We start from the raw sequence: 26,782 nt of genomic DNA on the forward strand, positions 1-26,782 counted from the left end.
ACACCATCTCCTTTTCCTTTTTTTCACTTGGTCAGTTGGTCTTCAAAGCAACCAACATGCTGTCTGATGGTTCTCCTAACTCCTTTATTGTTCTGTGGTCCTTGTAAGAGATGCCAAGGAGTCTCCTGGAACATCTCATTTTCACTGCTTCAATCCTTCTCTGAAACTCAGCTGTAAGAGTCCAGGACTCACATGTATACATGCACAGATGAAAACAGAAAGAACCAGTCCTCTCTATATGGGCTCCAGTCTTGCCAAAGCTGTTGCAGTCTCAGTACTCACCAGCATTTACGTATGGGACCCTCTTCACTGATGATGGTGCTGAGATACTTCATACTTTACTGTTTCCTGCTGTTGTCCACTGACATTATCTTCGTCTTGATTGGGTCTTTGCTGTTCATCACAAGTTTTGTCTTCTAAGCGCTGATCTCCATTCCATACTTGGTTGCTGTTTCATTCAAGCTATTCGCAATTTCTGCCAGTTCTTCCTCATTCACTCATCATCAGTTAATTGGAGATTTGTGATACTGATAGTATGCCCTCCAATACTAATAGTACCCGAGTGCCCTTCCATTATACTTTCCAGAAAGATCATGAAGGGTGTAGGAGATACAAGACAGTTTTGACTGACCCCAGATGATGTGTGGAACCAGTCACTTTTGTTCCTTGCAATGTTGGCTTTTGTGTACAACTGGATAGTGTTGATCAGCTTTTGGCCCAAGTTGTACTTCTTCGTGGAAGTTCATAGTGCATCATGCCTCACTCACTCAAATTACTCCTTTAAGTTAAAGAAGACATGGCTAATGTTTTGTTGGTGTTGGCTATATTTCTCACATAGAACACAAAGGCTAAAAATCTGTTCTGTGGTGCTTCTTTCAATGGGGAACCCAGCTTGTTCTTCTGCAATGATTTTTTCTGCCTGTGGTCTGAGTCTGTTGAGGATTACTTTGAGCATGAGTTTGCTTGCATGGCTGATAGTTCTGTAATTCTGGCATCGAACTTTGTAAATCACCTTTCTTTGGTGGTGATAATCCGAGACATTGCCCATGCTACTGATCATTCTCCAGCCCAAAATTTGTTGCAGATTTTGATAAGGACAGCTGCCACTGCCTATTCTCCTTGTTTTATCAGTTCATCTGGTATGCTGTTGATGCCACTGCTTTTCTTTTTTTTTTTTTTTTTCCTTTTCTTTTTCCCAGTGATCCAATGGCTTCCTAAACTTCTTTATGCAGTACTAGAAAGTCACTGTCACTTCCAAAGTCTGCATCAGGGCACGTCCTCCTATTTGCTCTATTGACACCTGACTGAAATTGATGATGCACCAGGATGTAGTCGGTCTGGTTGTGGTAGAACCCACCAGGTGCTTGCAACTATATTTAGTTCGAAACGACTCTGGAAATTTTTTTAAAAGAATAATGTTTCACAGCACCCTGGGTCTTCTGTGTGTGTTTGTGTGTGTGTGTGTGTGTGTGTGTGTGTGTGTGTGTGTGTGTGAACTTGTGTGTGCAGCTTAATAAGTGATATTTAGGCATGTGTGTGCGTGCGCATCCATGCGTTCATCCGTGTCTGTGTGTTCGTCCATGTCCATGTGTGTGTGTGTGTGTGTGTGTGTGTGTGTGTGTGTGTGTGTGTGTGCACATGTGCATGTGCGTGTGTGTGTGTGTGTGAAATGAATTATTACAAAGATGCCAGCAGAGCAATGACTTAGTAAAGATTTATACCCTGATCATATAAGTATACATTCACTGACAGAACAATATTCTCAGTCTCCTGTCTCTTCTTCCAACCACATAACCCATCTCCCTCAATCCCCATATGCCCGAGATACCCCTTCCCCCAGCCCCCATCCTCCCACAGTACCACCACCCCCTACCCTTTAAATCCATCCCCATTCTGAGAGTGTATGGGATTACCAGGGAGAGTGAGGGAGAGAGGGAGGAGAGGGAAAGTGAAAAGAACTGTAGAACTCAGTGCCACACGACACAGCTGTAAGAAGTTTGGGTTGCATCGTAGCCAAAGCAAGCAAGCGGGCAGAAAACAGGACAGCTTCCTTCATTTCTCCTCCTCCTTCCTCACCCGTGCACACACATGCACGCATGCACACACACACAAACCATGCTATAGTCCAAACAGCTGCCAACGACTTTTAGACCTGTCTCCCTAACGTCTGTACTAAGCCCTTCACACCCACCACTTCTTTGAGGACCACTGTGGGGATTTTTTTTTTTTTTTTTTTTTTTTTTTTTACATCGACAGCAATGTTATGAGCAACTGATGTCCACTAAATCAAGGAATCAATAAGCATTTGCCTTCCTATCTCATAGTTCTTGTTTTCTTGTTTGTTTTTTGTTTTATACTAAAATGCTCCTAATCAAATTATTTGTTCTGTTGTTATAAATATGTTATTCACTCTCTAAGTCCAAATTTCAAATAATGATATGTGCTATCTCTCTTGAGGTCGTCATGTTTGAGAGGCCAGGCCTCCATAGAGAAAAAGGATCATGGGGAGTGCGAGACCGTGGGGATGTTACAGAACAGATCCAGTGGTAGGCCTATTTGCAACTGACGGATTGGGCTGTTATATTCTTTATATTTGACAGTACTATTTTCTCGAGCAGAGGTGGGGTTAACACCAGGAGAAGAAGTTGACAATCGCAACCAGCCAAACTTTCTGGAAGCATGCAACGACGCTGTTTAAAGAAATGAATGGTGACAATCGCATCTCGAAATGACAGCATGTGTGCATTTCTGGAAGCATGCAACGATGCTGTTCAAAGAAATGAATGGTGACAATCGCATTGAAATGACTGTATGTGTGCGTTGGCTTTAGATATATATGCCATGGTTAAATAGTACATCTATATTTCATTTACAAAATGGAGGAAAGATAAATCACTCAATCACTGACAAGTATTTGGTAAAACAATATATATAATTCATCCTATTAACATTACATAATGAAGTGGTGCTTCATTTAACAGCTTAAACACAGCTGTCAAGATATGAAATTTCATTATGATACTTGGACAAAAACAGATGTGACACAAAACCAATTTTGCACTTTTGTCAACCTGTTTTAAATGTGATAAAACAAATCAAAACAGTGACTTTTAGGTTTGTAATTCTTTTCCAAGCAATGCAACTGCCACTATTAAATTTGAAAAAAAAAGTTAGCTTCTTTGATACTATGTGTTTGATGAAATATGTTTTAATGACCCATTAATTTTACTTACTACATCGGTCAAACACACACACACAAATAATCCAAGCAAACTATATATAAAAAAAAACACAACAACAACCTACACCCACCCTAAAACACAAGACACAAAAATCCAAATGCAAACTGCTAATGAAGACTTAAGTTAAAGGAGTGAGAATTCTTATCTGCTGATATCCTATTTGTTGATTTCCTGATTTCTCCTATCCTCTCTTTCTTTTTTCCCTCCTCCTTAGGTCACATAGCCACATCTCCTGGTAGATTTTGCAACAACTTTGGTCCCCAGTCCACCGTGATTTAGCCCCCTCCTGTCTTCCTCTCACACCTCCAGTAAAACAATGGCCGGTGATAACACTCTCTGATACTGTTGCCAGTGAAAAACAAACAAGCTTCAAGTCCAGCTAGGGTGAACACTGCTCCGTCCCTCCAGACTGAACTAGGCAATGAGTGAACACCTGGTTCAAAAGCCAAGTCCAGTGACAGGTGAGAAAGTAAGCAGCTGTGTTTCTTTCAATAAGGCTGGGAGGGATCAGTGTGGTATTAGGCCAGTTTGTGAGGGACAGGCCATCAAATCAGTTGAAACAGCCATTTCCTGCTGATCAACTGATAGAGGATGACAGACATCCCTATTAACCCTGATGTCATACCATAATTTTAAGAAAAAAATGAGGGGCGTTTGTTGAGAGGGGGACCAGGGGGTCAGTGAAGGGTGGTAAGGTCTGACAAGCAGGATGCTAAACATCTTCAAACAAATTCTTCAAAAAATTATGTCGATCATGTGCAATAACAGAGAAAAACAATATCTCTTCCTCCCTTCCCTATCTCCTTCTCTCAGTCTCACAGACTCATGAACAGAAAAATACAGTGTGATTCAGTGAACTACAACTGTGGACAGAGGAGCATACTTAATTAATATTGTACTGCAGAAAATATCATCTCAAAAGCAAAAAGAGAAAACCAAATCTGTAGTGTCAGAAAAAGCACAAAAGACAAAACAACCAAAAACAAATGTTTTCTTAAGCTGAAAACAGATAGCTTACTATACCAATTAAAGTTTATTACAAACAGCAGGACAAACTAAGCGAAAAGATACTTTTGAAACAAGTTTTCATCAGAATATCATCTCAAAACAACAAGATAAAACCAAACCCATTTTGCCAGAAAAAACACAAAGATAAAAAGAAAAAAAAAAAAAAGTAAACTAATATGTACTTTCCATACAGTACATTTAAAACATTGGCCACCACTGTGTAACAAACCAAAGACACCACATTGTGGACATAAGTAGAAAAAAAACAAAGAAGGTGAAAATATTTCGAAAGCACAAAAGAAATCATGTCCTTTGTTGTGATACAAAAGATAACAAGAAACATTCATAGTATCAGAAAATCAGACTTACAATGAAACTTCTGTGATGTTCAGATGTCTTGGGAAAACAGGCATTTCTGTCAGTTTGTTGTGAGTGATTCGTCTGTAGAGAAAAAAAAAATGATTCAAGTATCCTGTGGCAATGTCATAAAATGAGGTCAGTATCAAGTAATCAAAAATCACACTCACAATTACAAATTTACAAAGAATCACATAGTATGTATTTTCTCTATACAAAGACCTGTCTGGCTATGTATTTAGAAAAGAAATCAACTGAGTACTATTGAAGTCAAAGTATTTTCAAACCATTAAATACACAATAGAAAGCAATCACAATAGAAAGCCATCTCACATTTTAAGTTACATCTCAGTGGACAAGCTTTCCATATATTATAAATCAATATAAGTAACTTCTCTTTTGTTTTGGTTTTCTCATTGAGCCTGCCTACAGTAAACTGAATACAAATATCAAAAAGAAAACAAGACTGATATGAAATAAACAAGTTTACTCACAGTGTACGAAGATTGACAAGGGGGCGGAAAATGGAACCATTGATGTGTGTGATATCATTGTGACTGAGGTATCTGAAACACAAAATCACAACCTCTTAACAAACAATAACTTACATTAGAAATGTCTTATTCGATAATATTAATATATCATACCCCCACCCTCCCATATAATCTGCACATAACAATGGAGGTAATATGGAGGAACATAAAGAATCAGAGTCTGACATGATTTAGAGTGTATAAAGAATCATATCTTGTACGTTATGGTGTCAGGCAATATGCTAAAAAAAAAAAAATTAAGTTTTGAGGTGGTAAAGTTGTTACTGGGAAGAAAGTGTGTGTGTGTGTGTGAGAGAGAGAGAGAGAGAGAGAGAGAGAGAGAGAGAGAGAGCCTCACCACTAATATTGTAATAACAGTTCTATCTTAATCTCTAACTTGAATGATGCATTATCTGGACCAATCAGAAGTCCTTGCATGCCACATTCACCTTCATTTTGCCAATCATGTTCAGTGACGTATAATTAAATACATATTTTCGCCGACACTCTTAAAACCCTCATGGTCCAGACAGTCGGGATGTGACATGGGCATGACACTCTCCACTGATCAAATTACAGCCCAAATAGTCGGGACAGCAGTTGCCTCCACTGCTGACCTGACCATCTCAGTCGGACACATCACACACACAGACCCACACTCTCTCTCTCTCTCTGATTTAAAATCAACAAGAAGAAAAACACACTGACATGTCAACGAGAACTCAACCTAACTGTGCATCACAGTGAATGACAAACAAGGCTGGAAGACAGGAAAAGAACAGAAAGCGAAAATTATATAACACTTTAGAGGTAAAATGGATCCCCTGGTGGGACTGGTTTCGAAGACAGTCAACAGACAGCACTGGGTGTGTGTGATCTGACCCACTGATAATGTGATATATATATATATATATATATCTCTCTATATGTATATGTGTCTATATATATATATATATATATATATATATATATATATATATAATGTGCAGAAATGCAGGAATGTGGCAAGACAAATCATCCCACCTACATGCCACAAATGAAGCGCACCCTGCATGATTGCTCAAATATTTAACCACGAAAACTGTAGCACCTGGACTTTGCCACTTATCACAAATATAATGGACCGCTTATTTGTTATTTTCTGGACACATATCATAGTGAACATTCCATGTATTTATACATGTATACCCACACTCACTCTAATCTGGTACACTGTAATTGTCAATGTTGATGAGTATGTATACATTATATGCTGCTGAACAAATCAACTGATTTGAAGAAAAATGCTCCCCCCCCCCCCCTTCCCCCCTTTTCGTTGCCCTACGGGTCACACACACACATTCAGTTTTAGTCTCTCTCTCTCCCTCTCTCTGCCCCTTTGAGAACTGATCGCCTCCCCTTCATCCACCACAATGCTGTGTTGTTCTGCCTCGGTGTCAGTTCTGCCTGCCGATCACAGTGCCTGTGACTGAACATGATTTAAAACACGTCGTCCATACTCGTGTTGGGACAGGAGGAACCAACTCTTTCCCTGTTGACCTGACTCCTCCGTTGTCTTGTCAGTGTAGGACTGCTACAGTAAATCAGTGTCAGAACTCAGGGTGTCAGGCCACTTCTCAAATTCACCCAGGGCTCCTTCTTCGGATCATTTGTGTGAATGACGGGTTTTCGGTTTCACACGCTATCGTTTTCATTCGAAAGCCGTGATTGTTTATTGGAAGCTACGTCAGTCTCTGTGTCTGTCAATCATTGTCGGCGTCTCTGTCACTCTGATCAGAACACCGACGGAGCTTTTTAGAAATAGGCGTTCATTTTTTACTCACTTGTGTAAACAAAGTGAGTCTATGTTTTAACCCAGTGTTCGGTTGTCTGTGTGTGTGTGTGTGTGTGTGTGTGTCCGTGTGTCTGTGTGTCCGTGGTAAACTTTAACATTGACATTTTCTCTGCAAATACTTTGTCAGTTGGCACCAAATTTGGCACAAAAATAGGAAAAATTCAGTTCTTTCCAGTCATCTTGTTTAAAACAATATTGCACCTCTGGGATGGGCACAAAAAAATGAAAAATGAAGCCTAATTATATGCAAACTGCATTTACTGTTATATTTATATTTTTTGTATTCTCTAAACTTGACACTTTGATCTGATATTCTGACCCAACAACAAGAGCAGTCATTATTATCATTTTTTGTTCAAACAGGAACTTCTTTTGCTAAGCATGGAAGTTTTATTTATTTTGCAAACGTTTTGGTACAGATAGTATAAAAGGGAAATTACTCTGTAATTAATGCTAGGGGAGTTAATTTGCTTTAAACAAATCTTTCTCATCTTAAACATTACAATTTGAAATTAAACACAATACGTAAAAAGCGTGGATTTTTTTTTTTTTTTTTTTTTTTTTTTTTTTAAGTGTATCACAAGTGAGTCTTGAAGGCCTTGCCTCTCTTGTCTTTGTAAAGTTTAGTGTTAAATGTGCTTGAAACTGCCGATCTATCTCTCTCTTACCCTCTCTCAAGCACACACACACACACACAAATTATACCCAGAAACTGAGAGAGAGAGATATGTGCACAATGCTCGACAAATCCCTCGTAGACCCTTTGTGCTTTTGGACCGTTCGAGCCATTGATTTCATCTTGAAAACGTTTCACATGAGCTGTTTTTTGTTTTGTTTTTCCCTAAAGTTTTCCAAATCTCGGAGAGATGATGACATTATTGTTGGCTATCACTCTCTGGAAGTCAATAACAAGAAGTGAGAACCAGTAGTTATTCCTTTACTATAATAATGATTTAGTTTTCTCTGCATATTTATGCACAACAAATAGCATACCAACGACTATGTGCAAAGCTGGCTTATTATGAAGTGGCCAGGTGTGTCACTGTCAAAACTGAGTAATCTATACTCACACCTTACCTGCCTGGCCCTCATCCCCATGGGTTGACCCCCACCGCTTTGGAACAGGGCCAGGAGAGCTGATACAAACACTGCACTGATCGCTGCACCTCATGTTATAATCATGTAGGGGAAGGGGATGGGGTAGATTTTTCATTTTTTGTAATGGGTATACTGTAGAGTGTGAGTTGATGGCATATGTGTGTGTGTGTGTGTGTGTGTGTGTGTGTGTGTGTGTGTGTCTGTGTGTGTCTGTGTTACTGTGACTAGTGTTAGTGTCTCTTGTTCTGAATTAATGCTAATCTGTTTATCTTTTATCAATGTAAATTCTTCTTGGAGTCCCTCACTGGCATGACAAATGGGTAGACAAAGCAGAATTCATCTTCTGCTGGAGTGGGTCATCAGGTGGGAATGAAGACCTATCCTGGATGTAAATAAACATCCACACACTATGTTCATGACACGGAAAGGAGCCCAGGGTCACACCCACTCACGGTATCAATATATCAAATATAGCATTAATATTCATTCAAGAATTATTCCTTCTTTCCAAAAAAAAATTCATATGGCCATTTTTTATTTGTTTATTAATTCCTCTTATTGCCCTGAAAAAAAATTAAGTCATTTTCAATTCAAAGAAAACAATGAGTAAATAAGGAAGTGTGATACTGAAAACAAATCAATCTAATCCTGAATGTGGTTATGGCTTGAACTGTTTGAGCCACAGGACTATCGCTCATGTATATATTTAATGTACACACACAATTATCACAAACATTAGTATTAAACTTAAAGAAAAAGGAAAATAGTGTATACTTTAGTTCAAGTAATGACTGATTATTAAAAATCTGTTCAAATTTCTTAGTTATAATTATAAGGATAACAGGATAATATTAATAATGTAAATATTATCATGTTTCTCACTTTCTGCCAGTGTTCATTATCTCGTGCTTAAATTTCAACAATCATCCCATAAAGGCAGGACTGATGATTAATTCTCAACAGCTGATCCATTTCCAGTATGAACTAAAATGACTATTTGTGAGTGAGAGAGTTTTAATAGTTTCAGGATTTGTTGGTGGTAGTTTTGATTGTGTACAATTTATGATTGTGTGCTATGAGTTGTGTGTGTGCGTGCGGATGTGCTTGTGTGTATTGAGGGGGGGTGGGGGGGGGGATGAATAGTTTTCAATGATGTTTGGTATCTTGTGTTCAATTTTTCATTTTTGATATTTACATATATATGTGTTCTATTTGTAAACGCCCAGGGCTTATTTTCAAGAACAGGCGTAAATGCTCATAATAATAATAATAATAATATTAATAATAATGAGAATGATGAGAAAGATTAATTTGAACAAGGAATAGCTTACTCCAAGTCTTTCATTAAAACAGCTATAATAAAAATTTATTCAAAAACTCATTTCACTTTCAGACTTGCATGACAACTAATGCTGAAGTTTAAACTGTAATATTACACATCAAGTACTATTACAGCTTAGTTATATTCAAGAGTCAGAAAGAAAAAAACAACCCATGTTAAACAGGGAAAAAAAAAGTATGGGAGATAGGGACAGGTAGATGGAGGAAGGAAAGGGGGATTTGAACAGGTCCTTATGGAGCAGTTTCTTCTAAGTCATTCTCAGAGATGTAACCAAACACCACAAACACCAAACCAGACTTATGGCATAAAGCTGTCATGGATGTGTGGAATGGTTTGTGGAGAGGTGAATGGCAGCCGTTCTGGCCACTTCATCACAGTACAGAAAAAAGCCCCATTTCTAATGCACAGCAATGACTAAACCAGCCTTAAGACATAAAGTATAAACAGGTTGATGAGCCCATGCAGCTAAACACAGTGAAGAAACAATGAAGATATATCACAAATTGAATATATTTTTCCATAATCTTTTAAACAAGTTCCTCTCAAATAACTGGTCTCCAGTTTATGAAAGCAGCGAGGACAGCTCGTTTAAAATATAAAGAACCATCAATCAATAAAAGGCATCATGATTAAACATTTTGAAAGGAGGAGTTTGAAAATCTTATACTCCATTTGGTGAGATATTGCCCTGTCAAAATGATACAAACTAGGCCTTTCAGTTTGCTCTGGCCAAGTGATATATATCTCACCTCTGAGAAGTAGTAATGATACCCCCATCTTTAAAACACTCTCCTACTCCTCTGAATTGGGCACATAAGGAGGAGGAGTGGGTCTTAGAGGAGGGCGGTACTCCGCCCAAGGCAGCATGTACCCAAATACTGGCATTTGCACAATCCAGCACTGGGCATTTAAGGAGGAGGAGTGGGTCTTCAGATGTGGTTGGTCATTCACCCACGGCAGCATGTACCCAAATTCTAGCACCGACATAATCCATTTGTTGAGTCACAGGTCATGCTGCTGCTGCGCATGCCGAGAGAGACTCTCTACTAGTTGTAGGGGCTGAAAAACTGGAGCTGAATTAAGGCCAAGTCATTGGGGCCTTAGCTACGCCCAGTTGTTGTGCCCATATGTGAGTGGCCTTGGTGTTTCTTGTGTTGCTGATTCGGTCACTTAAGCTTAGTCTGAATAGCTGTTGAAGGAACCCTGGGGGCAGGCCTCTTAAGAAGCAGAGAACCCTGATGACCTTGGGCGGTATGGGCTAGGTATGATGCCACTTCCCGGTTTGTCTCGGCCCTGTGACTGATGAAATGGGGAGAGTTGAACCACGTCCGATCTTGCCAGAACTGAGCTGAAGTCAAATGCAGGCTAGTTTGCTGTGTCAGCCACCGCTGTCAGGCCCAAGACCACTCTGTTTCTAAACAGATTCAGCTAAGGGTCGCTTAAGAGGCTTTGAGAGTCAGAAGAGGGTGACCCCATATCCTGAGGAACAGGACACTGTTCCACAATTGACTGGCCCTGTGGAGGAAGGCGTCAAAGAAAGTGCATGCCGTGGAGACCTCCAAGAGACATCGGCAGACCAGTCTGTCCCATTCTGCCAACGTCTTGAAAGAGAGACTGGCCAAGGTAGGGAAGGTAGTGTGTAGTGGGACCAGCATCCTGTTCCGCGAACAGGGCTCTGCCCCCATATAAGCTGGGTGGTCAGGGGTGTATAAAAGACCACACCCCACCTTTTGAAGAGTCTTTAAGAGTTCGACACTTAGTGACTTACCCGGGGTAAATCTCCTGAGGCTGAAAAGGACTCATTACCACTTTAATACCAGCAGGAGAAAAGAAGCGGAACCACTGATGGTGCGGACAGGCTTACTGAGCCACTCCTGTGCTATCTCTGGAACTTTAAGATGCCTGGTGGTCCTGAAGGTGGCGTTGTGCTGTCTAAGGAGGGCCAAGCATGACAGTGTGGTTGTTGTTTTTTTTGTTTTTTTTAAATTAATTTCTATAAATCTGATTTTTCACAAACGGCTTTTCAGGTTTTGTGTGAGGTAAGGACTAAATGAGGGCATGCTGATGCTATGGATGATGAACACCAATGAAGATCTGTGTGGTGTTAATTTGGCTGTCTGGAGACAGATTATAGTTTTTAAATTTAAGCCTTTATCATTCTCACTGACTGATATGGAATGGATACTAACACTAGTAACAGTGCCTATCCTCAGTCAGAGACAAAGCTCTAAGCACTTTACAAACATGGACTGGAGTCATCTGCACACAACAGGCTCATTTCAGGACTCTTGCAATCTCACACAGAGTCCACATATGGACAAGAAGGAAACAAAACAAAAAATTAAAAAGAAAAAAAGAAAGGAAATGCATCACAGGACTGGGATGGTCCACTTATGGGTGTGTTAAAACAAAAATCAAGATAGAGGAATATAGACAGTGTTTCAAAAGTATGAAGACTCATGTAACAACTAAACAAGAGGAGAGGGCTGTCAACTGTTGTTCATGGAAAAACTTTTCTGAAGACAATGCATTTTTTTTTAACAAAAAAATTATTATAAAATATATTACATAATAACTACAATAAAGAAAAAGCAACACTGTTAGTCAGGAATCAAATTAAAACTAAATGAAAGCATGACAATTCTAAATTTTCTGGAAGGCAAAATAGCATTTCCAATTTTCCATTCTGGTGCTTGCTATATTGCAAACAAAATGTTGATCTCTACACCACAATCTTCATGGACCTTCTGCACTGTCAACCATGATTGCCTTTGGAGATTCTTTTTTTTTTTCTTATTCTTTTTTTAAGCTTTAAGTTTTACTCTCAGGAGGACCTGCATTTTGCAAGAAATGTGTACCTGCTTGAGAGCACACCCTGACTGGCATGTAGCTTATTAATTGTAGTATATGGCAATACTGTCTATAAAACCCTCATGCTAAACACAGCACATTGAATTATTTCAACACTGACCAGACTCCATTTCAACAAAAATCTATGACATACCCTTTTCTCATAATGCAAGTTTGTGCAGGTTGTGGTTGGCTTAGATTGGTCACATGTTGTGACTGCTGTTTTATTTGGCAACACAATATATGACAGACTGTTAAACTTACAAACACACGACAGATTTGACAAAGACAGGACAGATTTGATCACCCAAAATGCTTAAATAAACTAAAGGAATACTGTTGAAACATTATCTACTGCACTAATACTGTAATAGTCCATGCCCCTAATTTCTATGAGTGTCCAATAATATTACAAATCAACATCTCAAGAGCTAGAATATGAACTTAGAGGAAACTTTTTTGTTTAAGGCTGCAGATCGGCAGTGCATTCATGTCAATCATGAAAGGCATCTGTTCCCTTTCTGAAGTTTTCCCCCCTTTTCTTTTAACAGCAGATCTATGTGGTGTATCATATGTGGATCAGTACACATGCTTTCGCAACTCTTTCACAGTTTGAACATTCTGATTTGATGTATCATAAATCATATTATCTGAAAATCTGTGGATTATTTTTAAGCACATGCCTAAAATATGTCAAACATATATATATCTAATATATATATGTATCCAACACCGACAACACAGATACATGTCTCAGTTCTGTGTCTGCTCGATCTGACCGCAGCCTTTGAAAAAACAGATCAACCCTCATACCATCATCATACCTTTGGAATGACGGGCGCAACAGCCGAGTGGTTATTTAAAGTGTTGGACTTTCAATCTCAGGGTTCCAGGTTCAAATCTCGGTAACGGAGCCTGGAGGGTAAAGGGTGGAGATTTTTCCAATCTCCCAGGTCAACATATGTGCCGACCTGCTTGTGTCTGAACCCGCTTTTGTGTGTATACGCAAACAGAAGATCAAATATGCACGTTGAAGATCCTGTAATCCATGTCAGCGTTCAGAGGGTTATGGAAACAAGAACATACCTAGCATGCACATTCCCGAAAACAGAGTATGGTTACCAACACGGTGGGGTAAAAATGGTCAAACACATCAAAGCCCATTTGTGTACATCTCTACATGTATACGAGTAAATGTGGGAGTTGCAGCCCACAAACAAAGAAGAAAAGTAGATACCTCTGGAATCTCTTATTCTCTGGCACAGCTCTGAATTGGTTTAAATCTTACCTCTCCAATCGCACTCACAGAGTGTTCATTTCCAGTTCTTATTCTGAATCCAGACATCTTCCTGTTTGATATGGTGTTCCCCAAGGTTCAGTTCTTGGTCCGATATTATTAGTATACATGTACACTCATCTGACATCATCAGATAACATCAATGTGATTTTCAGAATTGACACCCAACTCATTAAAACTTCTTCCCAAATTATTTTGCTACCTTCCGCAAAAACATAGACATGATAGAGATGTACATTGTTGCTGTGAAGGAGTGGATGCTGACAAACATGCTTAAACTTAATGATGTCAAGACAGAAGCCATACTTACAGGTTCTAACCGTGTCATATTTCAGACCATACCTAACCCTGTCATATTTCGGACCATACCTTGACTGTCTGCAATGCTGATATCAACTTTCAAAATCCTATCACTAGTAAGTAGCATCAGAAACCTGGGTGTATTTTTTAAATTATTTTTTTATTTGTCTCTGTCCATGCATGACCATGTCAGTAATTTATGTAAAACTGCAAACTTCCAACTGAGGAAAACCCATACCATTTGACCATATATGCTATTGAAACCACCACTCAGCTTGTCTACTCCTTGATCCTAAGTTGCACTGACTACTGCAATTCACTACTTGCTGGTTTGCCTTCTGATTTGTTGTCACGCTTTCAGATGGTTTTAAACAATGCTGCAATAATCATTTTCAAGACAGTCAAAAAAGGATCACATTACCCCACTCTTACGTCAACTTCATTTATTACCCATCCAGTACAGAATTCAGTACAAAACTGCCATTATAGCTTATTGCCACTTTGAAAATATCTCTCTCATCTTACTTATTCTTCTGTCCTTTTTACTCACACCCCTTTCCCTTCTCTCAGGTTTGTTGAAAAGTTACTCTGACTCTGAGTCCCCAAAATCTATGGCCAAAGGGCCTTTCACTGTTTCAGTATTAAACACCCTATCTGGAATTCTCTTCCTCTGGATCTCTGGCACTTACCAACGCTGTCCTCTTTCGAAACAAATTTGAAAAACCACCTGTTCAAACAGGCCTTTTTTATGTGATCAAGAACAGCTGTTTGTCTGATGTCTTCCTCCTCCAACCCACCCCACTTTACCCTCTACTGAAATCATCATGAAGTGTGTGTGCTTATGGGTGGGTGTTAACTCTGTGCACTCTGTGTGCATGTGCGTGTGTCAGGCATATCATGTGTCGTGTGTGTGTGTGTGTGTGTGTGTGTGTGTGTGTGTGTAGTGTGTGATTGTTCAGCAATCTGTAGTATTGTCTTGGTGTACATATTATATATATAAATACACATATCATACAAATACATGTGTTGTTGTTTTTTCATGTGCAGAGGTATGTGCTTAGAACCCATTATATGGGTAGTGTGCACCATAACTTGTAGTTATCTAATTACTATTTACATAAATCATTCATGACCACACTCAAGTTCTCAACCCCCCAACCCCCGACCCCCAACACACACACACTCTCCCTTTCCCACTCTTTATACATCCAAAGTGAGCTGACATGGTGCTGTTGGAGAACAAAGAGGCTGAGAGTGCTTACAGATATAGGTTTAAAAAAGATGAGTTTTTAGTCATGAGAGAAAAGCAGAGATAGAATCAGATGCATGGATATGATGAGGAAAGTTGTTCCAGATGTGAGGAGCAGCAAAGAAAAAAGAATGTTCACCACAGGTTCTTGTATTGACACGGGGAAGTTTCAAAAGGTAACAGTCAGAGGAAGAGTGGAGATTTCTTGCGGCAGTGTTAACACTGATAAGCACAGAAAGACATCATAATCATCTGAAATAAAAACAATTTGTTGTCAATAACACTTAATAATAAAAGTAATAGACTTTATGTTTAGTGATTGGAAAGTAAGACATCAGGACAAAAAAACATTGCGCTATTCAGACCAGCATTTCAGTGTATAATTCACAAACTGGGAAATGAAAACTGAACATATAAAACAATAATGTGAACAAACATTTTGTAACCATTGCATTGATCAATCATCAGATCAGCATTCACAATCACAAAATGAAAATTAAACACACAATACAACAGGTCTGAATACATGCAAACAAACACTGAAAGTAAAGAAAGTCCTTTATCAATTTTAAAAATAATCATGAAAAATGTAATTCAATTTCAACTTACAATTCTTCGAGCATGTTTAACCCTTTGAAATCATCATCACCTAATGAAGTTATTCCATTTGACTGTAGTTCCCTGTAACAGACAAATGAAACTGTTCACACAATTATATTCAGAAAACAAAAACAACTGAAAATAACTAACTCACTGATTCCTCGCACACACACACACGCACACACACACAGAGTGACACACACACACACAAACAATTAATAATATGTAGCTAGAACAAGTATACATGTACATGTTATACAAAGTATTCACAAACATGCACAGTACACACACACAGTATACTCAACATCACTGGCCAGTCAAGAACTAAAACTGCAAAAAAACCCAAAAACAACAACAAACAAACAAAAAAACATATTTTTAAGTAAGTGCATCTTTACTCACTTTTACAGTTTTACTTTTAGTTTTATTCTAACATCAGCTGATCAAATGGTGACTGTAAACTGATTTTTTTAAAACTAATCTTACTGTACTTTGAAATGTGATGGGAAAAATCAACACAACAGTGATCAATACATTTCATTTTAAATGAATGCTGCACACCCCTTCCCTCTTTCCTGTTATCATAAGATTATATAATTCATAAAAATAAAATGTTTCAGCGGTTACTGCCAATGACAGATGAACGAGGAAAATCTGAATAGGTGGATTCACATGAATCATAGTATTGTATCTGACAAGCTGTAGCAGTAAACAGATGTGAGTACAGCCCAAAACAGATGTGAGTACAGCCCAAACATAGCTGGTGCACACAAGCTGGGGGCAGGGGGCAAGGTGATTTCCCAATAAATTAGTGGAGATACCTCAGCTCTGATGACCAAATTCCCTTCTCTCTTCCCAGACCTTGAAGGGCACAGTGACACCCACCCCCCACTCCCTGGAAAACTAAGAAAATAAGTTACTAAGAAAGGACACACCCCATGCAAACTAGCAAACTAGGGTAGGGCACACTCCACACAAACTAGGATAGGGCACACTCCATGCAAACTAGGATAGGGCACACCCATGCAAACAAAGACAGAGCACATCCCATGCAAACTGGGATAGGGCACACCCATGCAGACTAGGATAGAGTACACCCATGCAAACAAGGATCGGGCACATCCCATGCAAACTAGGATCGGGCACATCCCATGCAAACTAGGATCGGGCACATCCCATGCAAACTAGGATCGGGCACATCCCATGCAAACTAGGATAGGGCACACCCATGCAAACTAGGATAGGGCACACCCATGCAAACTAGGATAGGGCACACCCTATGCAAACCAGGATAAGGCACACCCCATGCAAACAAGGAGAGATGGAAAAGACATCTCTGCCTTCAATCCCTCCCCAACACTGGCTTTGGGGGCTGAGTACTTCCCCATCCCTCCATGGTCTGGAAGAGTCATTTGGCCTATATCAACATGTGTACCACCAAGAAATTGCCATCTCCTGCTCACAATGATGGATATGAACTCTGTACTCTGTTTTTCCCCAAACATTATCAGGCTGTGTAATAAACGTGTCTGTGATATTCATAAAACATTAACCATCTATCTATACTTTAGCAGCTGCCATCATTTCAAAATTCAACTGGTGCAGCTGAGGCCTGTCATACAAAAATCAAGCAAATGACTTTTCAAAGCATATCAATACATATATTATGCATATTATTAGTTTCTAGATACAGCAGAATCTAACTTTACAACACAGAACTAACATACCCAATAATTAGTTCATAAAAGAAATTGTTATTCTTAAACTAAGTTTAACTATAATGTTGATAAAAAAAAAAAAAGATTTATAAGTTAAATTGTACTACTGCATCAAATCTCAGAGTAATCACTCATCATACATACAATGATACATGTATAGTATAAAAATGTATTACAGATGCTGGTATGCACATATAATATATAAAAGAATTGACATTTGACACTGGCGTATATATAATTGTTTATAATCTACTAACTAGCTGACCACAACTAACTAGCCCAACTATACAGATCAATTACAGTTGCATAACTTATGCACAAAACCCTGACACATCTATCAACATTTTGTTTTAAAACTGTTATTAATTAACATTTTGTTTTAAACCTGTAAAACACACTTTATGACATATATTGATATCTAATCTTAACCATTATAATTATGCTCCTTGAAGCTAATTATGACTATAATATAAGACAAGGCTGTGCAAAGGCCTAAGGGTCAACCCTGCTTAATTCATCATCCCCAGATAAAAAGAATATCAAAAAATAAATTTAAAGCCATATAAAAGAAAAAAAAGAAAAGAAAGAAAGGTAATACAGGCCTGAAGAATGGACAGTTAGCGCCCATCTCAGCTTTCACAATCTATCAATCTAATCGCCAGAGCAGAATTCAGTTCTTAAAGTTAAACAGCACAGACAGTACATCATTCATACAAATTACAATCATAGACTGAGTAAAGAGAAAAAAGTGTCAAGGCTTGCTATGAAAAAAAGGGGGTGAGGGAAGAGGGGGGCGGGGGGGGGGGGGGGGGGCAGACTGGAGACACAAAAAAACAAACAATAGTGAGGAAGAAAAGAGGCAGAAATACAGAAACTGAGAAAGCAATAGAAGAGGAAATGTTTTAGCTTAGACTTTCCAGAAGGCAGGGTAGTTATTTAAACTGAAGTGAAAGACCCCCCCTTCCCCTCCATCCCACAGGGGATATCAACTCAGCACCCCCCTAGACCCCCCCTCCCACCCCCACCCCCCCAAAAAAAACAGGAACAAAACACAAAAACAAGAAAATTTATTTAATCTGCCAGATCCATTAGTTCTATCAATGTGTGAAAACACTTAAGATCACAAACATTATGATAAATAAAAAGTACAATATGATTTCAATAGCAATTAGATTGATAAATTAAAATCACACATACACACACACATTATACACTATAATACAGTCAATTCCATCAAATTATATGTCTGGTTTATTAATATAATTATATATATATATATATTATCATTATACATATGTATAATACAGCGATACAGTTTCTTATGCAGTTATGGTTATAAATACCAATGACAAAAAAAACTCCAACCCAGAATGGCATGCAAATCAGGAAATGTTTTATAAATCATATAAGTTGATAACCAACTTAACCATTTTTGTCCGCAAAACAACAACAAACAAATAAAAACACCAAAAAATGCAACATTCATGCATACATCCAAACAAATTGTGCACAATAAAACCTGTTACAATGTTAGAGTTAATATTATGTGAGACTGTACGTTTTCAGTTTCTGGTCCCTGGATCCCCCAAGTGTGTGTGTGTGTGTGTGTGTGTGTGTGTGTGTGTGTATGTGTACAAGGTTCTACAAAGAGGAACACCCCAGAGTCAGCTGATAAGTCATATCTTACATTTGTCATGTGTTCATGTTCCTGCATGATTCAAATACTATAGTTGTTTTTTTTTGTTTTTTTTCCATGGAGTACAATGAAAATCTTTTCAAATACTGATTTGTTTACAAAAGTTTAAAACTGTGCCTTATCCATGCTGTGTGTGTGAGTGTGTGTTTGTGTATACATGTGTATGCACACTTTTGCATTTGTGGGGTGTGGGGGGGGAGGGGGGAGGTTAAGACAATGATTTTCTTGCAATCCCACGATTTATCTCAAAGTGAGAGAGGGGCGCCCCCTGGATTTCTCTCACTTTGATAGAGTGCCCCCCACGATTTCTCTCACTTGCGAGAAATCATGGGAAGTCTCCCTTATTTTTATTAAAAAATATTTCATCATCGGAGTTGGTTTCTTGTCTTTTCCCTATGCAAATCTAAGAGAAAAACAAGTGAGTCAAGGCCTTCAAGACTCACTTGTGATACACTTTAAAAAAAAAAAAAAAAAAATAAAAAATTGATTCAAACTTTAGAATGTGTTCTGTATTTGTTATTATAATTTAAGCATGGTGTTAAAAAATATATATAAAAAATTAAAACTCCTGAATGCTGACTTGAACCAAGCGTGTTCGGGTGGAAAGAAATTGTCTTACTCACTGCGCTATTGCGGATCTAAGAATGACATTCAAAAATCAATTTATAAGCATGCGTTTTTAAGGGCCATAAATCAAAAGCGGAATTCCAAGTAAAAACGCTGTTTGAATCGTTATTTTGGTATATCTCGGGCATTTCAGAATTTTTCAAAGTCCACAGTAAAGGAGACATTGCCATCGCTGCAATCACAATGCAACATTTAGCTGTTTCCTCTATATTCATATGCAGCAAAGACGTGGATGATGTAGGCTGTGTCATCGTGTGTTCTGTCCAGAATTTGTATTTCTTTCCATTTAATTGCGAACAAGAAAAACGAGGTCACGCCTTCTTTTTACAAAGCATCGCCTACACTACTGCAACTGAGATGCGGTTTTCTGGTGTTTTCGGAATCCCAGAAATAACCTTTAGTAACAAAATATACCATTAATGATATGGGAAACACTGCTTAATTCAGGACACTTACATCCTATTACTGGTATGACTGAAGATTTTTCCCCTACTATTTTTGAGTCAAATTTGGTATTTCCAGAGAAATGGCAATTAAAAGTTTACCACGGACACACAGATTACACACACACACATGACAGTAAGACATGACAGTAATGACACTGAAACACATTATCTATTGTATTTCCTATAAGATAGATCACTGCAATGCACTGACCTCAAATTCAACATAGGAATCAACAGCAAACAACAAAATTCAGGCAATGTGTATTCTATTACTAGTATTAGTCAAACAGAAATAATTCAAATATAATTAAATACAAATAATAATTAACATAATATGATTCAGTATAACATGACTTCAACCAAATCTTTCCTGGATGTTGGGAATTATATCAAAATGATTAAACTTTCTACAGAAATGTGATATCAAAAAAGGTGTTTCACAATGCTTTAACCTCAGGTAGGGAGCGTTACAACAGGACCAAATACTGAAATAGTTTTGATGTTTGTCATGATGCAAATTTTTCAGTCACATTTACTTAGAATGTTCATTTCATGCTTGCTTATATATGTTCATCTTTTTGTGTCAGCATCCTTTAGTATGCAAGATTGCACTGAAAATAGATTCTCAGTTTCATAGTTTGAAGACACTTAGAACATGAAAATGTTTTTAAAACAGAGTGAAAAAAGACCAAATCAACCAACCAAGTGAACACATAAGGAAACACACACACACACACTCACTGACATACACAGTCATACATTCACACTTTTTTTAAAACCAGTAGTCTGTGCCATCACCTTCACCATCTTTTGTTGATGTTTTCGCTAACACCACTGTCATTATCATGATCGTTATTGTCGTTTCCCACATTTCTTGTTTATTTTTCTCTTAGATATTACACTGGGAAAAGACAAGAAACCAACTCTGATAACAATGGAAATATTTTTGATAAAAAATGAAGGGGACTTCTCTCAAAGTCAAAGTGAGAGAAAATTTGGGATTGCAAGAAATCATGGGCGTACAGGGGGGTTGTGGTGATTATGTGTGATTGTGATTGTGATTGTGACTGTGTGTGTGTTTGTGTTTGTGTGTGTGTGCGTGTGTGTGTGTGTGTGTGCATGTTAGTTAGGTACTGTAGACTTGAAGTTTGTGTCAATTTATCTATTATATCATTCTGCTATTTCAACATATAGTTAATGAGTTTTGTGGACTACTTGAGAAGAGCTGAAACATTATTACTATTATTATCATCATCATCAACATTCATTATGGAAAAAAAACCCAAAAAAACCCCACATTAAATGATTTCATAAATTCATTTTTCCTATAGTCATTTCTTTTTTTTCCTGAGGTAATGGCATTGACAAACAATCTTCCATAAAGTGAAACACACACACACACACACACAATATCTACAAATTATATAAATTATATTTATAATATGCAAATTGATACATATTTCCTTTAATTCTAAAGCTTTTGATATAAATCAAACAATTAATTTTGATGTAATCTAAACAGTTACTGTATTTTAATTTTTCACTGTATTAGTATTATATATTGATAGATATAATTACACTCTATTTCATATTGCAAAAAAAAACACATAAATATACTATAGTATCAATTCTTTATATATACATGTATATATATTCATAATATATATATATATATATATATATATATATATATATATATATACACACATACATACACACATACACAGTTAATAACATTTTATTTGAGAAATATTCAAATTATTATTTATTAATCATGGATTACTCATTATTTTCTTTTTCAGTCACACCTCTGAGAAAAATTGCCACAGTTCTACTATTCTAGTAATACAATAATCTTAAATTACAACTGGAAGAGTCTTGCCGAAAATCTAATCTGAGTCAGAGTGTAAAGTTCTAAATATACTGTTTTATTATTATAGTAGAATACTGAATATTGTTATTCTCTAACCTAACCCCCCCCCCCCCCCCCGCCCCCCCTTGAAAGCTAAGTAGGTGCAACTTTCTTCAATAACAGAAAACATAGGAAATGATATATGCACGTCGTCAGTGTGTGAGGTGAGTGAATACACTCTGACAGCTCAAAATCCCTTTCACGTTTGGTGCAAACATGTGCCGGGCTACACAACGTCAGATAACTTCACACCTCAGGTGTGAAGACCGCGGTGGCAAGCCAGGAATAAACACGGCCCAGTTCCGACTGCCAAGCAACGCTTTGCCCCTAACTTTCCTCTATCACTTGAACAAAGCCCTTTATGATCGCAGTTGTCCTTAATCATACGGAACAAAACTATTACCAAGTGCCTGGTTTGTGATACTGATCATTGTGTATTTCTGTGACAGGTACGGGGTGGGGGTGGGAGGTGTTATATCTACTGGGTCTGCCAAAAATAGGTGAGAACTTACAATCGGGTGCCCCAGCTGCGGAGGTGAAGATCTCTTGGAACTTCCACCAGACCTCTTTCGCTGCAGTCGATGAGGATTCCAAGGCAGGCACATGAAGTTGGACAGTCATCATAATTTTGTGCTGCCCCATAACGAGGCCAAAGCATGGCCCAAACAACAAAAGCCGAACAAACGTATAACAACACGGCCGCCATGTTTGTTGGGGCCCCGAGCGGTCCGACATTGAACTGTGGCCCCAGTCATGCACTGTTAGACAACGGCCTGCTCTTTTGGTAAATTGGAAGACATTGCGGTGAGTGATCCAAGTACTCCACTCAGAAAACGCCTTCGATCACTGCTGGAGATTCACACGGAAACACACGCTGCCAGCCCGCACAACCGCTGTCGTGCGCGTGCACACTGAAATGTGAGCTAAGACTCCCACGTTTTTAACTGAATACATTCCTCGAAGAAAGTAACACGCTGTGATTGGTCATCGGTGTCACATGATGCATATATTAACACCTCGCGCTTGAAATGCGAACATATTATGATCTGAGTGACAAATTGGATGTTAAATACCGGCTTTGATACGTTGGAACAGTTTGTTTAATCAGTATAACCAATCAAGAGAGAGAGATCTATCACTTTGCCTGGTTAGGCGTATCCTCCGTGACCTTTCAATCATTTTTTAGCCAGCCAAATCGACCAATGCGCGCACCCCTGTGCGAAAAAATGTTGCTTTGGGGGCGCGCACGAGGGTGGAAAGTTGAGGGTTTTGTGGCTGTGAGTGTGAAGGAATAGGATGGGTAGTGTACACTTCACTGTTGTCCTCCACATTTATGAAAGTTTCCATGATCTTTTTCGTTAGAATGGGTTCCTTCCGAGCGTCTTAATATGAATTCAGGACCTTATACAGGAGGTGGAGGCTGTTGTTTTGATTTTCATCTGTTTTGTTTTTCTGTTTTCTCTAAACATTGGTGACTTCAAAAATTCAGTGCAGTTCAGCTGACGGCATCATAGCCTTCTGAATGCAGTCTCTTTTCCCGAAATTTCCACTCAACTCGATCCACCCAGAAACTGAGAAAAGGAATAACAAATGGTTCCAAACAAAAAAAAACAGCCAAAGAAACATCGAGTCGTTTTTAGCCCCCCACCCCCATACCCCTCCGCCCCCCTCTCTCTCGATATGCGTGCCAGTGTGTGTATGTGTGTGTCAGTGTGCGCGCGGCGCGCCGCGCTCGCGTTTGCAATCACGGTGTATGTGTGTGCCAGTGTGTGCACGGCACACCGACGACGGTGTTTATGTGTGTCAGTGTGTGTGTGTGTGTGTGTGTGTGTGTGCGCGCCGTGTGTGTGTGTGCGTGTCCCACTCTGTCTCTCAGTCATACCGGCACTCCAGTCCAGTCAGTGTCACAGTCGTGTGGTTACATCAGTGCGCACAAATGACGTCAGTCACATATACTGCCGAATCATTTTATCAGTTCTGCTCACTGATAAAACACATTTTCAATAAACCTGCTTCACTGAACTGAATCAGTCGGTCATAATCATGTCGTAGAGGGCACGGCCGGGACACCCACGTAGCTGATCGTATACATAGTTAACAATATGGCCGCCCGGTCCACTGGCAGTCAGTGTTAAAAACTGAGAAAGTAATGGGACTGCAGTGGAGGGAGGTGGAGGTGGGGGGGAGGCGTGGAGGTGCGGGGGGAGGGAATGAGAAAAAAAAACGGAAAAAACCCCCATGAGAATCACACTGCTCAGTCGTGTTTTGGACAAGGTCATTGCAACAGATCATGAAAACGTTACAGTGACATGCTGAATAAACAGCAAATGTGGCAAGTTTACTTCACTGAGTGGCCCAACTACAGAATGAAGTGTACTAGGCTTCTTAAATCAAGGTGAGTGTGACTTCAAGTTACTGAACGCAGGCTCGACTCAATCTCAGCTGGACAACTTAACAGCACTGTGCTGGAGGCCGCCAAACGATAGGGTCCATCTTTTGGCAACTCGGGACTGACGGACGAGCAGGCAGGCAGGCTTATCTGTCGGTGTCAAAAACATATGGAGTATCGTATGTATGAACACATTTCCTCTAGTTTTCCATACGGGACTATATAAAACACCCATTACACAGTCATGTTAAACATTATTACTGCAGACACATGATGATGGAGTCTCCCGTCGGACTGACGGATGAATAGGCAGCAGGCTTATCTGTCGGTGTGTGTCATCATATGGGAGAAGAGGCCGATTCTGGATGTGCAGCACTTCCCACAGGTGTTGCAAAGGAAAACGTGTCCAGAAGTTGAGCCCTGCTTCTTTCGCTCATGCTTCTCCTTAATGGCCAGCGTTCTCTTGTTTTCAAACGTCTTTATGCCACAAGAGCACAGCATCCTCCAGCGAGAGCGGTCAAGGGCATCAGTTTCCCAGGAAGCGATTTCTTTGTCACAGGCTTTGAGGTTTGTCTTCAAGGTGTCCTTGAAGCGCTTGCAGGGTCTTCAGTCCAAGTTCGCGGTGGCCTTCCTTCAGCTGGCCATACAAGAGCATCTTCGGGATCCTGCTGTCTGTCATGTGGACAACGTGTCCTGTCCAGCATAGCTGGCACTGGATCAGCAGGCTGTCGATGCTGGGCAGGCTGCTCCTCTCTAGGACCTGGAGGTTGGAGACCCTGTCTTGCCACTTTATGCCGACTGATCTTTCGTAGGCATCTCTGGTGAAACTGCTCAAGTTGTTGAATGTGACGGCGATACGTCGTCCATGTTTCACAGCAGTACAACAAGGTGGTCAGCACAACAGCTCTGTAGGTTTTGATTTTGGTGCTGAGCCTTGGCGATTTGGTGTCTGATTTGCAGCGTCACTTCTGCATCAAGGGCTCCGTTGCTGCATAGGGTGCTGCCCAGTTAGCAAAACTTGTCAACTGACTTGATCTCGGTGTCATCGATCTTGATTGCAGGTGGGGGGGGGGGGGAGGTACTGGCGCTCTGTGAGCTAGCTGGTTGGTACATGCTGAGGCTGATGGTGAGTCCAAAGCGCCTGCAGGAGGTTGAGAACCTGTCCATAATGAACTGCATGTCCTCATGGGTGTCTGCAGCAAGCACGCAGTCATCAGCGAAGAGGAACTCTCTCAACAGTGCCTCAAACACCCTGGACCTGGCGTGGAGTCACCGCAAGTTGAAAAGTTTGCCATCTGTGCGAAACTGGATGTAGATGCCCCGGTCACAGTCTTGGAAGGTGTCAATCAGCATGGCAGAGAAGAGAATGGAGAACTGTTAGTGCCAGGACGCAGCGCTGCTTCACTCCATTTACCACAGGGAACGGATCCGACATGTCAGTATTTTCCTGTACTCTCGCCTGCATGCCATCGTGGAATGACGCAATCAGCTGAATTAGGCTCCCTGGGCAGCCGAACTTTAGGAGGATCTTCCACAGACCACGGCGGTTCACCATGTCGAAGGCCTTAGTCAGGTCTGCAAAGACCATGTGGAGCTCCTTGTTCTGCTCATGGCACTTCTCTTGCATCTGGCGTACGGCAAACACCATGTCACATGTTCCCCTCCCTGAGCGGAAGCCGCACTGTGCTTCAGGGATGACTGTATTGGAGACATGGTCAACCAGTCTGTTTAGTGTGATGCGGGCGAAGATCTTGCCGGCTATGCAGAGGAGAGAGATTCCACAGTGGTTATCGCAGGGTGTTTTGTCTCCCTTACGTTTGTAAATGTGGACAATTGTAGCATCCTTGAAATCCTGGGGGACCTCCCCTCTCTCCCAGATAGACTGGAACAGGGCAGTCAGCTTGTCTGTCAGCACCTCGCCTCCATACTTGCAGATGTCAGCCTGGATTCCATCCGCTCCTGGCGCTTTTCCTGACTTTGTCAGCTTCAGGACCTTCCGGTTCTCGGCCTTGGTGGGAGGGGCAGCTAGCGAGTCATTGACTGGTAGCTGTGGGAGGGCTCTGCCCAGCTGACAAGGATGTCTTTCTTGTCTGTCAGGAGGGTGGTCTGGTCCAAGGCTCGGACAGGGGTTGATCCTGTGACTCTCCGCCCATACACAGCTCGGAGACCATCATGGAAGGTCATCATGTCATGAGCATCAGCAGCGGACTTTCTCTCCCACCAGGTGTTCTTCATCTGACGTAGCCTCTTCTGTACCAGTTGCCTGGTTTGCAAGAACTGGTCC

The 26,782-nt window shown here is 39.9% G+C and overlaps 1 protein-coding gene across 4 annotated transcripts in view; it reads right to left on the minus strand.

The window, feature by feature from the left end:
* The window catches only part of LOC143284771 (uncharacterized), an 81,428-nt gene extending 58,402 nt beyond the window's left edge, over positions 1 to 23,026 (minus strand). For all 4 annotated transcript variants that reach the window (XM_076591746.1, XM_076591745.1, XM_076591744.1 and 1 more), the window contains exons 1-4: positions 22,622 to 23,026; positions 15,720 to 15,791; positions 5,102 to 5,173; positions 4,620 to 4,691 (exon numbers count right to left, since the gene is read on the minus strand). In XM_076591746.1, the coding sequence (XP_076447861.1) occupies positions 4,620 to 4,691; positions 5,102 to 5,173; positions 15,720 to 15,791; positions 22,622 to 22,815 (410 nt within the window). In that variant the 5' untranslated portion in view covers positions 22,816 to 23,026. The remainder of the gene's footprint in view (positions 1 to 4,619; positions 4,692 to 5,101; positions 5,174 to 15,719; positions 15,792 to 22,621) is intronic.
* Between the last annotated feature and the right edge of the window lie 3,756 nt (positions 23,027 to 26,782).

This window comes from Babylonia areolata, chromosome 8, assembly GCF_041734735.1.
Source record: "Babylonia areolata isolate BAREFJ2019XMU chromosome 8, ASM4173473v1, whole genome shotgun sequence".
Classification (NCBI taxonomy): Eukaryota; Metazoa; Mollusca; class Gastropoda; order Neogastropoda; family Buccinidae; genus Babylonia; species Babylonia areolata.